General features: G+C 36.4%; 1 protein-coding gene across 3 annotated transcripts in view; it reads left to right on the top strand.

Moving 5' to 3' along the window:
• Positions 1–22,234, top strand: part of LOC127623895 (cAMP-dependent protein kinase inhibitor beta-like) — a 39,509-nt gene extending 17,275 nt beyond the window's left edge. For all 3 annotated transcript variants that reach the window (XM_052098483.1, XM_052098486.1, XM_052098484.1), the window contains exons 2-3: positions 16,141–16,309; positions 21,214–22,234. In XM_052098483.1, coding sequence (XP_051954443.1) covers positions 16,165–16,309; positions 21,214–21,302 — 234 coding nt within the window. In that variant the 5' untranslated portion in view covers positions 16,141–16,164 and the 3' untranslated portion in view covers positions 21,303–22,234. The remainder of the gene's footprint in view (positions 1–16,140; positions 16,310–21,213) is intronic.
• The last annotated feature ends 707 nt before the right edge of the window (positions 22,235–22,941 follow it).

Raw genomic sequence — 22,941 nt, 5'->3', positions numbered from 1 at the left:
TACTTATTGAAGAATCAAAATAGTTTTAAATATGACATATTAAGAAGAAATGTTTTCAGAAATATAAAACTAAGTTCAAGAGGCTGTTTTTCTTTTAAAGGAATAGTTCACCCAAATATAAAATTATCTCATCATTTACTCACACTCGTGCCATACCAGATGTGTATGACTTTCTTTCTTCAGCAGAACACAAATAAAGATTTTTAGAAGAATATTTCAGCTGTGTAGGCCCATACAATGCAAGTGAATGGGTGCCAAATTTTTGAAGCTCCAAAATCCACATAAGGGCAACATAAAAGTACTCCAGGTGACTCTGGTGGTTAAATCCATATATTATGAAGTTATGATAGGTGTGGGTGAGAAACAGAACAATATTTAATAAATGTTTGATCATTATTTCTCCTCCCTGCCCAGTTGGGGACGATATGCACGAAGAATGTGAATCACCAAAAACAGAAAGTGAAAGTGAATAAAAAAGGATATTTAAGGATATTAAATATTTATATTTTTCCCACCCACACCAATCATCACCCACACCCACACCTGAAGATATGGAAGTAAACACTTGAGTCATATAGATTACTTTTATGTTTCCTTTACCTGATTTTTGGAGCCGCGAAGGTCTCATCACCATTCGATTGCATTTTGAGGACCTACAGAGCTGAAATATTCTTCTAAAAATCTTCATTTGTGTTCAGCAGAAGAAACAAAGTCATACACATCTGGGATGTCATGAGGGTGTGTAAATTATAAGGACAATTTTTCATTTTTGGGTGAACTATCCCTTTAAGGTCTTAATGTCTTTAATTTTGCTGCTAAAGTCAATTTGTCTTGTTTTGAAAATATTTTTACTGGAACAAAAAAATTAGCAGTGTACCAGACCAAAATGTAGAAGTTGTTAAACTAAAGCAGCTTTCCTTTTTAAGAGAAACAGACAGCAGAGTGTCTGTTAGGCTGAGATCAGGCCCTTTTCTTTGGTCCTTAGAGTGGAGAAAATGCTGAAAATCCAGGACTGTTTTCCCCACCCTCGCATTCTGTTCGCCTGGGAAAAGTCCCAAGGGGCCCATGCAGGGCATTTCATTCAATAAATAAGAGACCTTGTCAATTGTGCTTTTGTTTGTCTGAATTCAATAGCCATCATAAGTGTTTATTCATTTTGTTTTAATTATTGATTCATAATTGTAATTATATTTTATTCAAGTGACTCTCTAAACGTGAAAGAATAAATGCACTCATAGTATTAAAAGCAATCATAGTATTAAATTGGTGCTTCATTAGGCAAATAAGCATGTTGGAGGCTTTTTTGAAACTAAGTACACTTGTTGTATTATAAGTGCTTTGATCTGCTGACACTTGAATAATGTACAATAGTTAACAAATGTCTAGTTATAATAAGTACATTTCAATCATTAAAAAAAAAATGTGATCACAAAAATCTAATTCTAAATCAGCATCAAAGCATTTTTTTCTTATTATTTGTAATTTGTCACATTCAGGTTTGTTTCACACTCATAAGCAATATACCCTATGGATATTAGTGTCCTGAAAATAGACTTTACAATCAATGGAGACTGCTCATGATGTGTTTAACATGGTCATATTTTATTTCATTCATGAAAATTAGCTGTAAGTGTGCAGACAGGAAAATGCCACATGAAAAATAAAAAAATAAAAAAGAAACTTCAGAATTGTTCTGTTTCTGTTAGAGCTATTTAAAAGCTTGTTACTGGGCGGTACATGGATTAAGATCAGATTAACCTTGTTTGTTCTGACAATTAAAATAATGCCTGTTTATAATTAGCACATTTTGTATGCAAACTTCACACCTGGGTTAGCTTCATGTTGGTTAGAAGAAATTTTGCGACATAATTTCGACATCAGGTCTGCTTGACCAGACCACTGTTTGACTATTTTCTTATCCCATCTTTATGTGAAAAGACCAAAGCAAACCAATCAGAATTTAATACATTTTATAATAAAAGTTTAAATGTATTATCTGCAAGGTGTCATCTTTATTGTAAATCTTTAAATATTACTAAAACTAAAATGTCCTAACTTTTGTCTTCGCCTCAGATATGCTCAAAGATCAGAAATTGTGTGCTTTTAACCAGGGAGGGATAAATGGTTCAAGGTATCAAAACAAAAGCCAAAAACGAAAGTGATTTTCAATTGTTCCAGAGTGAAAACTTTGTTTTTAAATGGTAAGCAGTTATAACCAGTTAATTTATCACAGTAAGTATTTCTTCAAATACACCACTTCATGTTGCCTGAAAAAATTAAACATGTGCTTTGATCCTGAAGGTAACTGCTGCATCACACATTTCTTTAACTAATTGCCCATTGTGGATGTCACATTCTGTGAATGAAGACCTTTTTAACAACTACATATAATTACTATATTTATATGCATGGTTAATCCAGATACAAGGACACCATTTTTAAGTTAATTTGAGATATGATGCATTAAAACCGATTTGATGCTGCCAGGTTTTGGCTAAGAAGCAGATCTGTAGGGGGCCTGGGTAGCACAGCAAGTAATGTCACTGACTACCACACTTGGAGTCGCAAGTTCAAATCCAGGGTGTGCTGAGTGACTCCAGTCAGGCTTCCTAAGCAACCAATTGGCCTGGTTGCTAGGGTGGGTAGTGTCACGTTGGGTTAACATCCTCGTGGTCGTTATAATGTGGTTCTCGCTCTTGGTGGGGCACGTAGTGAGTTCTGCGTGGATGCTGCGGAGAATAGCGTGAAGCCTCCACATGCGCTAGGTCTCCTCAGTAATGCACTCAACAACATGTCACGTGATAAGATGCACTGATTGACGGTCTCAGACACAGTGGCAACTGGGATTTGTCCTCCTCTGGATATAATCCTGAGGTTTAGACAGGGAATTTTTTTATTTTTATAAATGCATCATAGATGCCATTCACTTTAAAGTAGGGTTAAAGAATAAGAGAAGTTTCCATTCATTATTAACCATTCTTTTATTTTGTTCTAACTGGTTACCATTAGGAAAGGAGGGTGTGAAACTTCTGAACCAGAACGAAAAAATACCCTTTTTGCTCAGAACGCACCGAAATGAAAAATCTTTTGTTTTTGTCCCTGCTTTTAACATTATGTACTTTAAAATGACAATACAAATTGTTTAAAAAACAATACATTTTTTCGTAGTTCGACACAGTATATAAAAATGTATACATAAATAAGATAAAGGAGACAAATAATCAAAAAAAAAAAAGTATATATTTTTAACAAATTTGTTTTATAAGTCGGGGTCAGGAAAGTTCTAATTGCAGCATATAAGAAAGAGTATACAATTTTTATTAATAAAGCATATTACCTCAACGTATTTATTGCTAAAACTGTGGAGGATCTCTCATTTAAGTGCAGGGTTGGGGAGTAATGAAATACATGTAACGGAATTACGTATTTAAAATACAGTAACTATATTCCAATACATTTATAATTTAAATAACTGGTATTTAGAATACAGTTACATTCAAAAAGTATTTTGATTACTGAAGAGATTACTTTGCATTTTATTGTCATTTGTTTCATTTAATATTCGGTCCTTTCAGATGGAAAACATTTACACATATAAATGATGCGATCCAAAGTGCATTTGAACAGTGGCGAAACACTTTCTTATGATGTGTTACTTTGATACGAGCAGACAGAGAAGTACGTTTGGAGCAGAAGAAATAGAAAGAAAGCTTGTGTAAATTGTCAGCTTTACACTAAGCTAAAATGCTATTTCTAGCCATTTTACATGTAGATGTTTGCAGGCACGATCATATTTTTTTATCAAGAAAATTCACGTTAGATCATAATTTCTTTTTTCTAGTAGGACCTTTGATATTAGGGCAAAAATTATATTCTTGAAAATATTTTTTTTATTGTTTTCCTGTAAAAATATAAAAAAATCCTTAAAACAAGATCAATTTGATTTATCTTGTTTTAGAAACAACACTGCATAAGATAGATGTGTATTTTGTCTTACTGTACTGGCAGAGTTTTAATTATCAAAACAAGTGAAAAAATCTTCCAGTGCTGAAGTAATCCAAAGTATTTAGAATACATACTGTATTCTGTAATCTGTGCTGCTTAAGTGTCCCTTATTTTAAAATATCAAAAGGGGCAACCCTAACTCCAGTAGTCATCCACATTCCTAGTACTTTACTTATCGATCTGGGCCTCGTTTCCCAATACAAATCGAGTGTTTTCTACGAGCGATTTTACAAACGTTACAACGTGTTCCTCAAAACTGCACTTTACATGATTGGGCGAGGATGCTCTTTAAGTTCTACTTAAAAGTTGCTATCCTAAATAAATATAGCTGCACTTTAGGGACATCCACCATTTTAAGGAAGTTCTGCTGGTTACTCCCAAAAGTGATAACACTAATAGCAATGCTACACAACATGTGCTATGCAGCACAATGTGTGGTGAGGGTGAGAGCACCCTTGTGTGCCTCAGAGGAAGAGGAGATGAGGATGACAAGCTAATGTATGAAAGATTTTCACAAGTCAATTGAATTTGTTTCCTTATCTCTCTGATTGTAATGTATACAGTTCTCTGCAACAATCATACCACCACTTTGTTGTTGCCAGCTCATCCACACAAACATATTAACTAATTAATCCATATTGACTATCCACTTTATGCATTTATTTATTTATTAAGATTAAAGTAAAATAAATCAAATATATTTATCCTGATATTAAAGTCTCACCATAAATGTATAGGTATTTAATTTTATAAGGTGTAATTTTGCGATTGTCCTGCAGGTGTCTGCATAATTCTATGTCCTTATGATGCTCTTAGCCCTGTATTATTACTCCAGAGCACTCGTAAATCTACAAATATTTTCAAGAACAACTTCAGATGGCTTTGGGAAACGAGCCGAAAAACTAAGATGAATTGTAAGATGGATTCTATTTGTTTTGGACTTTGATCAGACATAGACATCTCTTTGGGGCCATACAGTGACTAGTGAACATGGTGAATAAATGTTATCGGCTGCATAAATGGTACCATGCACCATAAATGCGCATGGTACCAGCTGCAATGCTTTTGGCGCCAGTCTCTGGTGCTGGGATCATGAGGGCTTGACCTGGCAGAACAAGCTGCCACCCTTGTTGCTCAGTTCTGTTGCTGGTTGCTAAGTGCTCTGGATCAGGTGGTAAAGCTCTCCTCAGCCAAGAAAATTGCCTGAAGCAGAGCAGCATTGGCTGAGAGAGAGGAGATGTTGGATCTTGCTGTTTTCCGTCTTGTTGGTGCAGTAGATTTAGAATAGCCAGAGGTGTTGTTTCAGAATAGAGTCACGAATTAAGAAGTCATTTCTTGCGTAGCTGGATTTTCTAAATGAGCAGATTTGAGTTATTATCTGCTAATTGTTTGCATGTAAACTCACTCAGTAACTTGCAATTACAAAATAACCAGAAGGCATACATTTTCAATGACAGTTGCAGATTTCTGGTGACATCATCGATAGTGACTGTTGGCGATGTGATGTGGGCCTGTCCAGCAACTCGATAAAGTTGATGATCGTTGAACTTTATGCAAATGAGTAGCGATGCGGAGGCTAACTCTGGGTAGTCTCATTTGAGTGTAGAAAATGATGAAGTATTTCTTGCCAGTGTGAGCGTTTTCATTTTAATTTTTACAGTAATACAGTATTTGTATTCATCTATGTGTTCATATATTTGTATTTATGTTTTATATGATTTGTCTCTGCACACATTAAGGGATATAATAAAAAAAAATGCTTGGAAAGTGTCAGGAAATTTTGCATTGTGGGTGATTTTGATTCGTGCTTACCATGCATTGATATTGGTTCATCATTCAGCAGCAAATAACTGATTTATCAGTGTGATTTTGTTTATTACAATCTGCTTAAGCGCAAAAAAAAACTGAAACTGAAAAGAGGGCCTTAACACTGATAAAATTACTCTCGTTCTTCATTCTTTAATAAAGCCTTGCAAACAATACGACTTCATAAAATGCAGTCCAAGGCTAGAATTCATAACACTTAGTCTGCATTAACTTCTCTGAACCTTTTGAACCACAAAAATAATTAAACACACACACACACAACATAGAACCCTTTCAAGCTTGGTGTAAGCAAATCATTGCCACAGATTCTGACAATATGTGGCTCTGCCAACACAATAAAAAAAATTATATTTAACTCATTCTTCCTTCTTTAATAAAGCCTTGCAAACAAGCCTAGAATTCATAACAGTGACATAACATGTTGAAGATGAAAAAAAACTCATATTGAACTATTTAAAAACCTGACAATAAATAAGTAATTCTGACAATAAAATGTTATTGAAAACTACCGGCAGGTGTATCTTTCTATCTGTTGACATCTGTCTGAAGTCTCTGAACTATTCACAGGTGACTGCATGATTGAGATGACCAATGAATATGTTCCTAAGTGTTTGCGCTTAAGTTGTATGGGACAAAATCACACAATTTTTCAGGGCAGTCTTATATGGAATACGTCACCATAAACACAAGTACTTAAAAATACTTATAAATACATAGTTACATCAGACTATAATATCGATATTTTAGAACCCCTAACCCAGCCCCACCCTTAGACCTACTTGTAAACAATATAAAACAATATACAACACCACTAAGCACATACCCCCCACTAAGCGGATGCAACCTGAGCCCTCTAACCTCCCACCCCGCCAACAACCTTGAGGGTTCTATTTATGTATTTCACTTGCCATTTCTCGCATGAACCTGCCAACACGCTTGACCTCAACCCTTGTGAATGTTTTGTAAAAAAACTTTTAAACATTGATTTATTTCTTACACACACACACACACACACACACAGTGTTTAGCTTCAGAAGACGTTAATTTGACCACTGGAATTGTGTGGATTATTTGTATATATTTGTGTGTATATATATACAGTGAGGAAAATAAGTATTTGAACACCCTGCTATTTTGCAAGTTCTCCCACTTAGAAATCATGGAGGGGTCTGAAATTGTCATCGTAGGTGCATGTCCACTGTGAGAGACATAATCTAAAAAACAAAATCCAGAAATCACAATGTATGATTTTTTAACTATTTATTTGTATGATACAGCTGCAAATAAGTATTTGAACACCTGAGAAAATCAGTGTTAATATTTGGTACAGTAGCCTTTGTTTGCAATTACAGAGGTCAAACGTTTCCTGTAGTTTTTCACCAGGTTTGCACACACTGCAGGAGGGATTTTGGCCCACTCCTCCACACAGATCTTCTCTAGATCAGTCAGGTTTCTCGGCTGTCGCTGAGAAACACGGAGTTTGAGCTCCCTCCAAAGATTCTCTATTGGGTTTAGGTCTGGAGACTGGCTAGGCCACGCCAGAACCTTGATATGCTTCTTACAGAGCCACTCCTTGGTTATCCTGGCTGTGTGCTTGGGTCATTGTCATGTTGGAAGACCCAGCCTCGACCCATCTTCAATGCTCTAACTGAGGGAAGGAGGTTGTTCCCCAAAATCTCGCAATACATGGCCCCGGTCATCCTCTCCTTAATACAGTGCAGTCACCCTGTCCCATGTGCAGAAAAACACCCCCAAAGCATGATGCTACCACCCCCATGCTTCACAGTAGGGATGGTGTTCTTGGGATGGTACTCATCATTCTTCTTCCTCCAAACACGGTTAGTGGAATTATGACCAAAAAGTTCTATTTTGGTCTCATCTGACCACATGACTTTCTCCCATGACTCTTCTGGATCATCCAAATGGTCATTGGCAAACTTAAGACGGGCCTTGACATGTGCTGGTTTAAGCAGGGGAACCTTCCGTGCCATGCATGATTTCAAACCATGGCGTCTTAGTGTATTACCAACAGTAACCTTGGAAGCGGTGGTCCCAGCTCTTTTCAGGTCATTGACCAGCTCCTCCCCTGTAGTTCTGGGCTGATTTCTCACCTTTCTTAGGATCATTGAGACCCCACGAGGTGAGATCTTGCATGGAGCCCCAGTCCGAGGGAGATTGACAGTCATGTTTAGCTTCTTCCATTTTCTAATGATTGCTCCAACAGTGGACCTTTTTTACCAAGCTGCTTGGCAATTTCCCGTAGCCCTTTCCAGCCTTGTGGAGGTGTGCAATTTTGTCTCTAGTGTCTTTGGACAGCTCTTTGGTCTTGGCCATGTTAGTAGTTGGATTCTTACTGATTGTATGGGGTGGACAGGTGTCTTTATGCAGCTAACGAACTCAAATGGGTGCATCTAATTTAGGATAATAAATGGAGTGGAGGTGGACATTTTAAAGGCAGACTAACAGGTCTTTGAGGGTCAGAATTCTAGCTGATAGACAGGTGTTCAAATACTTATTTGCAGCTGTATCATACAAATAAATAGTTTAAAAATTAAACATTGTGATTTCTGGATTTTTGTTTTTAGATTATGTCTCTCACAGTGGACATGCACCTCACGATGACAATTTCAGACCCCTCCATGATTTCTAAGTGGGAGAACTTGCAAAATAGCAGGGTGTTCAAATACTTATTTTCCTCACTGTATATATATATATATATATATATATATATATATATATATATATATATTGGCATCCATTCACTTACATTGTATGAACCTTCTAAAAATCTTAATTTGTGTTACGCTGAAGACAGACAGTCATACACATTTGGGATGGTATGAAGTTGAGTAAATTATGAGAGAAATTTCATTTTTGGGGGAACTATTCCTTTAATTTTCAGTGATCATCCAACCAGTGAGAATGCTGCAACTGCACATATCGCTACAACAACCCATCAACAGCATGCTGCAATGTTATCTTATTGCAGTCTCTTTCAGCGGTGGTCGGACCAGCCAGCTGGCACAGTCTGTGAAGAACCAGAGCTGGTGGCCTGCTGCCGAGGGGTGTCGTTCACCAGTGAGAGGATTACCAAGTGTCCCGTCACTGACCATTGTGCAGAGCTTCCTTACACATGAGCAGCTTTTGTAGTGTAGTGTCAGGGCATGCATTGATTTTAGTGCCGTGATCGCTGGATTGATGCATGCCAAGCATCAGTGCCACAGGTGAAAATGTGAGGCCATTAAAAGAGAAGTTCACCCAAAAATGATGCAGTAGTTCTCTCAACATTTCCTCACCCTTATGACATCTCAAACTCATATGACTTTATTTTTTCTGTGGAACTCAAATGGAGATATTTTTAGTACATTTCTTCTTGCTCTATTAAATGTCACTGCTTTCAGTATTCTGTTTTATACAGTAACATTTAACTGCAAGGATAGCAGATGTCACTGATGATTTGGTGTCCAACAAACTGTACCTCTATCAAGAGCCGAACAAAGATCCTCAAATCACAATAAAAGCCATAGAGAAGACCTGTCATATTTGTTAGGATGTTACAGGATGTTATCTTCCTTAATACCAGCCAAGGCTTTAACGACTACTGACCCAAAGGCACGAGAGTCATTCATTTAGTATCTCTCAAGTAAACTAATTTGTATATACAGTTTTCCTAAAATGTTTTTGGAAACTTAAGACGCTTAAAAATATCATTAGATCAGAAATTATCAAACCATGTGGCATCTGCAAACTAGGGATGCACCAATTATATACCTGGATCGGTTTCGGCTCCAGTACTGAAGATTTTAGGCGAATTGGGTATCGGTCCGACGAGCCCGATCCAAATCCAATACTGTATGTTAGTCATGTTCGTTACTGTAAAAAATTACATAAAAGAACCATTAAATCACCATTTAAGTAGTTCATATGACTCGTGAATTTATTCAAAGCCTCTTGAAGACATGCGATAGCTCTGTGAATCGCAAAAGACTGTGTTTTAGAAGTAAATATATAAAATGCACGCGCATTGAATGGCGCTGCTCTGTTTACACACACTCATGGCTATTTTTAGCCTTCACAGCGGTGAGCAATATTTGATCGCTACTCACGAACAATATCTCAGATGAATATACTCAATAGTTTGGTTCACTTATAATATGCATTTAGAACGCCACTGGAGGTGTTTTTTTTTTTTTTTTACCAGAATTTGAATATGAAGCGAATTAAACTACTCTGAACTTGCCTACAAACAGACACACTTTCAGGTCTTCCTGGAGAGTTCAGAATGTCAAAATAAAAGCATGAGGGTTTAAAAGTTATAGGTGCATGAATATATTATTATTATTATCATTTGTTTACAAATGATAATAATATTTAAGTTGAATGGGTTCCAAAAATAACTGTGTGAATGAAAGTTGAGCTGATATCTTACAACTAAACTGAACAAAAAAGAGAATGTTGAGAAACTGTTTCTTTTCAACTGATGACTTATACTGGAATTCCTGTTAATTTTGCTGCTACATTATCCAGTATACTAGTTAATAATAGTTTTTTTTAATAAGATATACATTTATATTGAAATAATGTGTAGTTAGAGGTTTGTGTTTCTTTACATATTAAAGAGTACACCCAATTTGTTCCACACAATAATGTAAAGATATTCTAAATTTATTATGCAACAAAACAACAACACTCATATTGGATTGGGATTAGGGATGGGCACGAGTACTCGAGGACTCGGGTACTAGGACGTAGCAGCAATGATTGGTCATGAAAACGATGATCGATAGTGATCACGCGTGATGTGACTTTTCACTTAATTCGAAATCCAGTGAAAATTACCTGACAAATAAACACAAACGTGTCAAAGAGGGAGCTTATTTTTAATTTTGAGATTGATTACGTTGTGACATTGATTATCAGAGTCTTCTCATGGCAAACAAACTGATACTACACTGCAATGCTATCGTTACAATAATCAAAACAAAGAGAGGGTAAGTAAACATATTTTGAAAACCTGTCTCTGTAAAACGTTTGCTAAACACACTTTATTATGATGTAATGGAAGAACTTTGACTCGTTAATGGATATTATTTAATAAAAGTGAATGATTGTCACTGACTAAACCTCCCAGCCCTGCATGACGTAACACACACCTGCATCTCGAAGAAATTTATTAAGATTTCGGTCCAGTTTCCAAGTTGGATATCTGATATAAAGTGTAATTCCGTTGCACTTTCCTTAGTTGAAAGGTGGAAATTCAGACTCTCCGAGTTGAATGAAACACTTCATGAATCACAGCAACAACAATACAGAGCTTCGCGGCTTTCCTCACAAGAGCGAACATCTGGACACACACGCACGCACACTTACACACACACACACACAAGCCGCATGTGGCAGTGTACAGCAGGCGAGTGTTTCAGACATCTAGACAGAGCGCAGTTAAATGAAACCCAATGCAGCATCTTCAAAACTGAACTTCAACTTAACACGCATATTAAAACGCAATGGTTATGGCATCTCCTGTTATTTGAAACTAGACTGTTCAGACAGTCACTAAATAAAGTGGTGCACACTTACTAAGATTACTACGGTAACCTGAAGGAAGAACAGACAGACATTCTTTCAGACTTGGGCAGCGAATCTTCACATAATGACAAAATATGATGCATTATATTTTAATTATGCAATCTTTTGTACATTTTGTAGCATACTATTTTATAACAGCCTATAGTAATGAATAGACGACACACTGGAACAACAAGACGCATCTCCACGGCATCCATGCACAACTCACCACGTGCCACACCGAGAGCGAGAACCAATTTGTAATAATTTATAAATAAAACGTTTCAGTTGGGCAGACTGTTTAGATTTCCTGGAGAACAGAAAAGTGCCGTCAATTGTGAGAAAATGTACTTACCCTACAACTAAAGCTTTTACTGCTATTTCTGTACAAACATGCATAACACATATGTTATGGCTGTTTTTTAACTTATAAGAATATTGATTAGTTATTAGGACAATGCTTGTAGAATCAGGTTATTGTTATCCTGGTTTAACCTTGCAGATAAACTGCCCCAGATATTACTGCATGCCGAAACTGTTTTGGGACTCTTGTATTTATTTATTTATTTTTATCTGATATACAAGGCCATCTGTAATTTATAGGATAAGAATGATAAAAGGTCTTTTGGTTAAGCTGGCAGTGCATTTTGTCAGTAAAATCTGGTTCCACATTCTCATTGGAATTTTCCCTGAGGGCTACATGCGCTCTCAGATCTAATTCAACAATGCTCAGATTAAAGACAAGTTACAGCTGAAGTCAGAAGTTTACATACACCTTAGCCAAATACGTTTAATTCCTGACATTAAATCATAGAAAACATTCCCTGTCTTATGTCAGTTAGGATCACTTTAAGAATGTGAAATGTGTGAATAATAGTAGAGAAAATAATTTTTCAGCTTTTATGACTTTCTTCACATTCAGAAGTGTACATACACTTTGCTAGTATTTGGTAGCATTGCCTTTAGATTGTTTAACTTGGGTTATATGTTTTGGTAGCCTTCCACAAGCTTCTCACCATAAGTTGCTGGAATTTCAGCCCATTCCTCCAGACAGAACTGGTGTAACTGTGTCAGGTTTGTAGGCCTCCTTGCTAGCACACACTTTTTCAATTCTGCCCACAAATATTCTATTGGATTGAGGTCAGGGCTTTGTCATGGCCACTCCAGTACCTTGACTTTGTTGTCAATAATCCATTTTGCCACAACTTTGTAGTTATGCTTGGGGTCATTGTCCGTTTGGAAGACCCATTTGCGACTGAGCTTTAACTTCCTGGCTGATGTCTTGAGATGTTGCTTCAATATAGCCACATCATTGTCCTTCCTCATGATACCACCTATTTTGTGAAGTGCACCAGTCCCTCCTGGAGCAAAGCTCCCCCACAACATAATGCTGCCAGCCCCATGCTTCACGGTTGGGATGGTGTTCTTCGGCATGCAAGCCTCACCCTTTTTCCTCCAAACATAATGATTGTCATTATGGCCAAACAGTTACATTTGAGATTCATCAGACCAGAGAGCATTTCTCCAAATGTAACATCTTTGCCCCCATGTGCACTTGCAAACTCTAGTCTGTTTTTTATGGCCGTTTTGGAGCAGTGGCTTCCTTGCTGAGCAACATTTAAGGTTATGTTGATATAGGACTCGTTTTACTGTGGATATAGATACTTGTCTATCTGTTACCTCCAGCATCTTCAGAAGGTCCTTTGCAGTTGTTCTGGGATTGACTTGCACTTTTCGCACCAAATTACGTTAATCTCTATGAGACAGAATGCATCTGAATGCATCAGAATGCAGCCACACATGGCTGTGTGGTCCTATGGTGTTTATACTTGTGTACTATTGTTTGTACAGATGAACTTGGTACCTTCAGGTGTTTGGAATTTGCTCCCAAGGATGAACCAGACTTGTGGAGGTCCACAATTTTTTTTTCTGAGGTCTTTGCTGATATGCTTTTATTTTCCCATGATGTCAAGCAAAGAGGCACTGTGTTTGAAGGTAGGCCTTAAAATACATCCACTGGTACACTGGTATTCAGTGCACCTCCTATCAGAAGCTAATTTTCTAATTGCCAATAAGCAAGCTGCTTAAAGGCACAGTTAACTCATTGCATGTAGACTTGTGACCCACTGGAATTTTGATATAGTTAATTAAAAGTGAAACAATCTGTCTGTAAACAATTGTTGGAAAAATGACTCGTGTCATGCACAAAGTAGACTTGCCAAAGCTATAGTTTGCTAATATTAAATCTGTGGAGTGGTAAAAATGTTTTTGTTTTAATGACTTCAACCTAAGTGTATATAAATTGACGTCAACTGTAACTGTTGGCCAACCAATTGTGTCTGCTCACTGAAGGCATTTCCAAGTGTTTTTAAAACTATCTTTTACTGCCAGCATAATGAATGTGATTTGCATGAGGAATGCATGCCAGATTCCTTAAACCCACTCCAGCATCCATTGTGTGGTGGTAGGAATGTGTGTGATTTGTAGTGTACCATGCTAATACTGTGGCATGTATATGTAAAATGTTTTAAAACACTGTAAAAACGTTGAGAACTATGTTGAGAACATACCGATTTATTGATGTGAACTAGGATGCTATCTGAACTATGCCATCTCCTTTTTGTTGACTTTTGTTGTAACTTCGGGAAGTTGTTATTGTATGCCAATTTACTGTCACAAATTTGGCATGTTAATTGATAATAAGTTTAATCTAAAGTAAATTACCAGCAGACTATACTGGAAAGCAGATGTTTTGAAGGGCTTGTGTGATTGCTTCGTAAAGATGAACAAATGGAGTGGATTTACAGATGCTTACAAACTACAAAAGACTCAAGATGCATAAGACTTTTGTAAAATTGTACTAATGAAATTTGTAGTAATTCAGTGGTCAAGGAAATAAACACTGTCCGAAAATATCAACTGTTTTCCTGAAAGGAATCGACTCCAGCTTTGGAGTTGATTCAAACGTTTCGAGTCGATTCCCGAATCCCAATGCCTCGGAATCAAATAGTACATTTTGTTGTTGCCCATGGCAATGCTGATTTTGAATTTTCAAAACTTTTAATCCTAACTAATAAACATTGGCACATAACTCGTCCAAATTGTGCAGCTCGTTGATGAGAGGTTTACCTTTTTTTTTTTTTATCACTTTTCTAAATGGATCAGACTTACAACATTAAAATTAAATAAACTGAAGAAGGGACCTGACTCTTTTTATAGGGATGAGAATATCATAGACACTTTGGCCAGTAAGCAAGCTGCTAGCAACCTCCCACAACAGACTAGCAACTGCATACTAACATAGTCAAAACACTCAGAACACCTAAGCAATCACCCACAACACCTAGCAACTGCATAGAAACATACTATAAAACACACAAAACACCTTAGCAATCTCATAGCAACACCCTTGCTGGCACCAACAATACCCTGCATAGTAACACTCAGAACACCTAAGACATAGCATAGCAATGTCATGGCAACCACCCTCAACACACTAGCCTCTGCATAGGAATGGACTAAAAACACTCAGAACATCTTCGCAATCAAATAGCAAGGCACTGGCAACCACCCACAAGAACCTCTGCAGAGTAAAGTCCAAAAACATTCTGAACACATTTGCAATTACATAGCAATGCCCTGGCAACCACCCAAAACACCCACTGCATAGTAGCATACAAAAAATATTCAGAACACTTTAGAAATCACTTTGCAATGCCTTAACAAACACCCCTGCAACTGCATAGTAATGCAGTAAAAACACTCAGAACCCCCAAGCAATCACATAGCAATGCCTTGGCAACCACCCAAAATACCCTAGCAGCTGCATGGTAATGCACAAAAAAACACTCAGAACACCTTAACAATTGCATAGCAACACCATAGCATCCACCCTTAACACCCTAGCAACTTCATGGTAACACATTAAAAAACATTCAGAAGAGCCTAGCAATTGCATAGCAATGCCCTGGAAACCATCTACAACACCTCAGTAACTGCATAGTAAAAAACACTAAAAACACCTTTGCCAGAGCACAGCAATGTTGTGGCAACTACCCACAACATCCAAGCCTCTGCAAAGTAACACACTAAAAACAGTCAGAACACCTTAGCAATCACATAGCAACACCCTGACAACCACCCACTATACCCTAGTATCTGCATACTAAATCACTAAAAAACTCTCACAACACATTTGTAATTACATAGTAATGACCTGGCCATCACCCACAGCACCCTATTAACTGCATAGTAATGCACTAAAAAACACACAGAATACCCTAGCAATCACATAGCAATGCCTTGGCAACCACTCAGAATACCCTAGCAACTGTATAGTAATGCACAAAAAAAAAACAATCAGAACACCTTTAACAATTGCATAACAATCCCCTAGCAACCACCGACAACACCCTTATACCATGGTGTTTTCCCATGGTGGGACATTGTTTAGCAAGCCACAACTCCTATTTTCAGAACATGTAAATATCAAATCATGAATTTGCTATGGTATGTGGCAGCATGAACTGGTTTGATTTTAATTATTCAAAGTGACCCAGCTGGTTAAAATGTTTATTCTATTTTTATTAGCCCTGCAGAAGATAAAAAGATAAGGATATTGAAAATAGCCGAATGAAATCTTCAAATAGAGTAGCACAGCTTATGAGCTGATAAAATAATACCCCATTTCAAGCCCAATATAATAAATTAATGAATGCATTGTGTCTCAATATATTTCAGATGATGCTATGAAGACCACCAGAGATGACTGATGTGGAACCTGTTGTTTCTGACTTTGCAGCCACGGGCCGGACTGGCCGACGGAATGCATTGCCAGACATTCTAGGTTCCACGGCTGGTCCTGGAGCCGCCGACCTGCCTGATAAACTAGCTGAGCTTTCAGTAGCAGGTACTGTATTTCATATCCGGGGTAACATCTTTCGTTCATCTTGTTTTAGAGTAGACTTAGTCACAGCTTCACACGACATTCCCGCAGTCTGTTCACTAACCATCTGATGTGTATTGCACACAAAAATGGCAAGACTAGCTATAAAATCGACAGTTGCACTCTGATTGACTGGTGTTAGGCCACATCTGGTGGTCAGGGCGCACCAGTCCTGCTGTAAATGTCAAGTTTAAAATCAGACTTGTGAAGCTGGATTTGCCCATGTTTTCCAAGTTAGCGGCATCATATCTTTGAAACATATTCATGGTTTATTTGACGGCACTTAAAGTATAGCAGACTTTGCCCGGTTGGTGACCAGTTTTACATCAGTCTAATGTTAACATATACATGTTACTAGATTTGAGTTTCAGTGGCTCGCTGAAGTGTACCTGTGATTGACAAAGCGTCTCTCTTAAAAGGCACTTTCCCCCTGTAGAAAAGAGCACTCTGTCATCGTAAATACACTTTCATCAAATACTTAAGTGCTTTTGTGTGATGGAACTGTCATCAGAGGCTTTACTGTATGTTAAACTGCTACCGAATGCTTTTAGAAAGTGATCATACCTTAGTCTTTATTTCTATGGTAGCTGTATGATTTTTCAAAGACAAACGTTGCTATACGTCTAATATATCAATAATAAAACAATCTTCAAAAAAAGTTATTAAAGGTTATTTTACCTCCAGCCAATGACCTTGATTCAAACCACATGCTACTGATAAATATCCATTCAAAATGTTTTACTGGAGGATTATATAATGACAAAAATTTCCAGTGTATCTTTAAAATTGCCTGCAGTCATACACTTTTGATCTCTGGGTTGCCCATGAGTCTCAAAGCGTTCATATGTGATGATTGCAAATGATGTTCAATGAGAAGTTTGTGAAGGCTGTGTAGAATCTTTGCAGTTCTGATAAAAGTGATGTACTGTACTATACACCCTATACCATATGATACATTATTTATAAAGTTGTAAATATTAAACAGGCTTCTGCTGTATGCTTCTAAGTCATTTTCTTAAAGGAATAGCTCACCCAAAAATGAAAACTGGCATCTGTTACTCACCCTTGTGTCATTCCATACACAAATGATTTTCTTTCTTTTGTAAAAAAAAAAAAGATGTTTAGCAGAGTGTGCGCACAGCTCTCTTCTATACAATGACAGTGACAGGGAACAAGCCTGACAAGCTCCAAAAATGACAAAAAAGCACAAAAGTTGTCCGTACTACAAATTGTATTATTCGCTGATAGTCTTCTCCTCCACAGTAACTCTTATTTGTGTACACATACATTAAAACATGATCCATCAAAATGTGTCAAAACAGGTTTAGTGACGATGATGATGCCAAATATCAAAATAAGCTTCCTGATAGCACAATTGAGTCATATGGACAAATGGTATTGCTATGGTGCTTTTTTTTTGTCAATTTTGGAGCTTAACAGACCCTGGTCACCTTTTACCTTTCATTGTATGGAAGAGAGCATAATTTTTTAGGTCAACTATCCCTGTTAACCTGCACCCCCACTCAGGGGCTCACAGCTGAAAATGACATACCTGAATTAAAATAAATATAGCTCCTGAGAACAGTGTACCACAGGCACAATTAAGGTCTCTTTGGAAAGAAGACACTTGGCACTCTACTAACTATCAATCAGAGTTGATTATGCTCAAACAAATAAAAAGTTATAAAAGTTGAAGTGCCTCATAAATAATGTGAACTTCAAAAAATGTTTTATTATTTCATGTATAAATATATAAAAATAGACCTGGAGGAATCCAATTAGGTAAATAATTGAAAGCCACAAGTCTCATCAGTTTATATTTCAAATTTGAGGAAGATATAATGAAAAATGGGGTTCCTGCAAGCTTTTTTCCAAGACTATGTCAGTTCCCTTTCTCCCTCCCCTGCCCGAGGCACATCCCCAGAAATGACATCCCCAAACTAAAATAATTGTAGTTACTGAACAATTTGCTCTACATGCACAATTTAGACACATTTAAAAAGAAGACACTTTGGAGTTTATTACCCAAATGTAAAAGTTGAAAAAACTTACACAGACAAAAATTTATAGAATTTAAAGTGTCTTGAAGATAATTTGTACTGCAAGTAACATTTCATTATTTTATGAAAAAATAAATGAAAACAAACCTGGAGGAATCCAGTTAGGTAATTGATTGAAAGCCACAAGTCTCATCAGTTTATATTTCACATTTGAGGAAGATATTATGAAAAATGAGATTTCTGCAATATTTTTTCCAAGACTATGTCCAGGTACCAAGAAGCCTCCTTGGATACCTCAAAAAGCAACCTAATGACCAAATGTTATGAAGGGTACTGCAAGCTATTTTAGTCATCATATACACTGTTCCATGCTTTTTCAATTATAAAATAATCCACACAACCATAAGACTTTATATAAGTGATTTATTTGCACAACAGAACAATAAAAATATAAGTAAAATATTATGAAATATTTAAAAAAATAAATGTATAAAAAATAACTGAATTTCTTTGCAACAGAAAAGGCAAAGAAAAAAAATTCAAAAATGCTGTTGTCTCTGGCAAAATGCTAAGTCCTGTTTAGTCAGTGCTGGTCATGCCAAACGTCCTCGTCAGTTGAACAGTTCCACTTTTCTTTAGGGGTGCTTGGGGACACAGCGGGTATGGACTTGGTTTTTCTGCTGCTCTTTTTGCCTCTCCCTTTTACTGGTCGATTCAGGTCTAAAACAGCAAGTGCAGATCTTGAAGAATTTGAGAGCTTGCATCTCTTTTCTACTGGTTGGCTGGTGCTTGGATGCCACTCTTCATCTGAAGATTCAACTTGATGGCTGTTGCATGGGAAAGAATGGAAAGATAATTAGCACCGCATGTCAAGTAAATAATTCTGTATAGTTTTTATGTGGCTGGCCATTCAATCAACAATCAAACTGATGGGCAGTCGTTTTAGACAGCATGGCCAGTGATACAGACAGCATTCATATGGATGGTCAGACATAGAACCAACAATCACACTGATGGCCAGCCATCAGACAGGCCATTTGTTTTATAAGGTAAATGCATTGTGGTCTGAAAAGATGATGCTACTTTATTTCTATTTATTTCTATTTGTATATATTGGACAATTGTAAAGTTGTTTAGTTATTTCTGTAATTTTTCCTAGCACAAACACACTATATATATATATATATATATATATAGTGTGTGTGTGCTAGGAAAAATACAGAAAAAATGTCAAGTCTATTTATATTTATACTGTATAGGACAATTGTACAGGTGTTTAGTTGTTTCTGTTTTTTTTCCTAGCACACATACATTATATAGATATATAGTGTGTGTGTGCTAGGACAAAATGACAGAAACAACTAAACAACTGTACAATTATCCAATAAATACAAATATAAATAGATAAATAAATAAATACATATAAAGTAGCATTATCTTTTCAGACCACAATGCATTTACCTTATAAATCAAATGGGAAAACAAACACACACACACACTCTCTCTCTCTCTCTCTCTATCTCTCTCTCTCTCACACACACACACACACACACACACACACACACACGTATAATGTGTGCATGTTACATAGCAACTCACCGATGTAAAATTGGACCATCTTTTCCGTCCTCAAGCATATCACCCTCGGCGCTGTCTTCACTCTCCTCAATTTCGTCATCGCTGCTTCGAGTGATCTCAAATAAAACATCTTCAGCAGAAAAAAAACTTCTTTTGACGATCCATTTGATGAGATAATCCGTCCAGTAAGTAAGACGCGAAAACAGATGTTTTCCGTCTTTTTACTATGGCTTGTTTGTTGTCAAATGACGGGGGTGTGGTCACAGCCTACGTCGCAGGTTAGCTCCTCAATAGAGAGTGGCTGATTCAAATAAATAAAAAAAACATCTTGTTCGCGAGGAATTTAATCTTCCCGGGTATCGTTGGAATCGTGCACTGCTTGGCTACATTTTCTATCAGTCATATAATTTCAATTCTTTCATTGGCTTTCGTTGTAAAGACAAAATAATAGGATCAGCATATCATGACGTCAAAAAAACTGACCGCAGTGTTTGGATATTTTGACCTATATATTGCCTATCTTTGTATTTGTGTGTGTGTGTGCGGTCTTAATTTGTTCATTACACTCTAAGCAACACACACATATAACGTTCGGCTACCGGGAGTCTGTTTTTATGCATAATTTTATTGCATAACCGACAAGTATGATACTTCACCCTGAAGAAACTCGATGTAAACAAAGGAACAACCATCGATGTTACAACGTTATTGTTTCTTTGGACTAAAAATGCTCTATGGGATGTTATTCAGTGGACTCTCACCTTTCCATTCAATCTGGAACTTTTAGCAGTGGATGCGTGTGTGGCTCGTTATTACGACACTACTGGTATGTACTCCGTTTTTGATTACGTGTGTTTTGATCTGTACTGCTTACATAAATGCAAGAAATACATTCGTTATAAGCTTTTCATCGAAAAACAGAGCTCTATCATCGATGCTTGAGGCTTACACCTTTAAAATGATATATAGTTTGCCAAGATTAATGATGTTCTTTCACGTTAAATCTATTCATAAACATGAAACTAGTGGGGGAAAAAAACTCTTCAGTGCGCTGGCGCACTGGCAAAGGTTAACAAGCCTGTAGGATGCCCTGTTGAATAATGATCTTGTTCTTCTGCCCTCTAGTGGTCATTCTTATAATTGTCTCACAACATAGAATTGTTATTTTATTTTACATGGAACTAATTCAAGGTCTGAGGTCTTCCTCTCATTTAAAATGCATCTTTACTTTGCCCATATGTAAATGTAAAATATTGCATCTAAAATTGAGTATTGTTATTTTCTAAACAGATGATGGCGGACAGGAGGGAGAGAGTTCATCCTCAGCTGACCCTCCTAAACAAACTACAGAGGGGGAGGAGAAAACAGAGGGCTCATAACTCAACGCAAAACAGAAGTGATCTGACCTCATGAGAGACTCACATATGGCCTGCCTCTACTTTTGCCCCATTGACCAAACAACTGTAACACTCTGTGCTATGCAACACAAGACCACCCATGATTGGCATTCAGATGTGGGCCAGCGAGAAACAACTCATTCGAGGATTAATTTGAAGTTATGTTTTTCATAAAGCAGCAAATTGTTCATTTCATACCTCGATGACTTTGTTAAAATTTTTCTCTTAGACTGTTGGTTTTCTTTACAGCCGGCTGCTTTCACACTTTAAAAAGGAATGTTTTGATGTGTTTAAAGACTTTCCACAATAGCATTTTCTCTGAATGTTGACATGTAGTGGCAAGAACGTCTCTTTTTGCACCTAAAAGTAAATAAATTCTGTTTGGTGATGTTAGTAATGTTTTCTATCTCAATATTTGTCTGTCCTTGAACAACACCACAACTTGTGTTTTTTTAATATAAAGAAGATATGCATAGTTAACATTCTAGTGAGATGATATATGAAACAGTGATAAATGACATGAGTTATGATATTTTCTTCTTGTAAATACAGAATTGTACATTATATTTGCTAGATTTGTTTGAAAGCCTTCAATTGTGTGTAACTGTTTAGTGTGAGCAGATATCGGATTGTTAGTCATCTGGGGTATTGCTGAAATCATCTGTGCTCATTTCATTCTGACATCATCCTAAGTGCTTGTCATGAATATTTCCTTGCTATTGTTGAATGCAAAGGAAAATATGATTGTGGAGAAGTGTCGTTCTTCCTATGTTTCATCTTGAAAGCCCTCATGCTGTGGTTAAATCAAGTACAACCATTTTTTTTAACCTACCCATAAAACCCATGTAATGTTGTCTGTTGTAAACTATATATAAATGCTGTTATGCTATTTAAAAAAAAAAAAAACAATAAATCACGTGCTTAGTTTTTGAAGAAGTTTTTAAATTATTTAACCAGCAGAGGGCACTAAAGGTTTCCTAATTTTTTTGTATTATTATTTATGTTAAGGCACAAAAATGTTTGCATATTGCACTAGATTTGTAATTGTGTAAGATGTGATACTAGTTTTTTCGTGGCTGGTTTATAAACTAGCATATACACTTATTACATATATTTACACATTACATATATGCGTGTAAATATGTTTTATTTATTGTTTTATTTATTAATATGCATTTTGAATATTACTATAAGTTAGTATATAATGCATGGTTTTAATATAATAATAATAATAATAATAATAATACATTTATAATAATAATCTATACAAATATTTGCATTGTTAGCTTTGTATATTAAAACAATAAAACGATTGTAAAAAAATTCACACCATCGCACATTATACCAAAATTAAATTTAAAGTTTATCCCGGTCATGATCACATATTTATTTTCCAAAATGTAGATAAATGTTTTAACGTAAATGAAACCATTTATAAAAGCATATGTTTTTATATTTTAAAAAAGTGAGGGGCAGAATCACCCATAATTGTTTAACTATAAAAAGTTTTTACGGTAACAATTTGTCAACATACTGGTTTTACAAACACAAGAGCCAATCAAATGTTTTAGCTTTTACAAATAGCCAATAAGAACACTGACTCCTCCCACTAGGGGTTTTA

The sequence above is a fragment of the Xyrauchen texanus genome, chromosome 30 (assembly GCF_025860055.1).
Source record: "Xyrauchen texanus isolate HMW12.3.18 chromosome 30, RBS_HiC_50CHRs, whole genome shotgun sequence".
In the NCBI taxonomy this organism is placed as follows: Eukaryota; Metazoa; Chordata; class Actinopteri; order Cypriniformes; family Catostomidae; genus Xyrauchen; species Xyrauchen texanus.
Note: the sequence above shows the minus strand (reverse complement) of the source record. Positions and strands in the feature narration are given on the sequence as shown.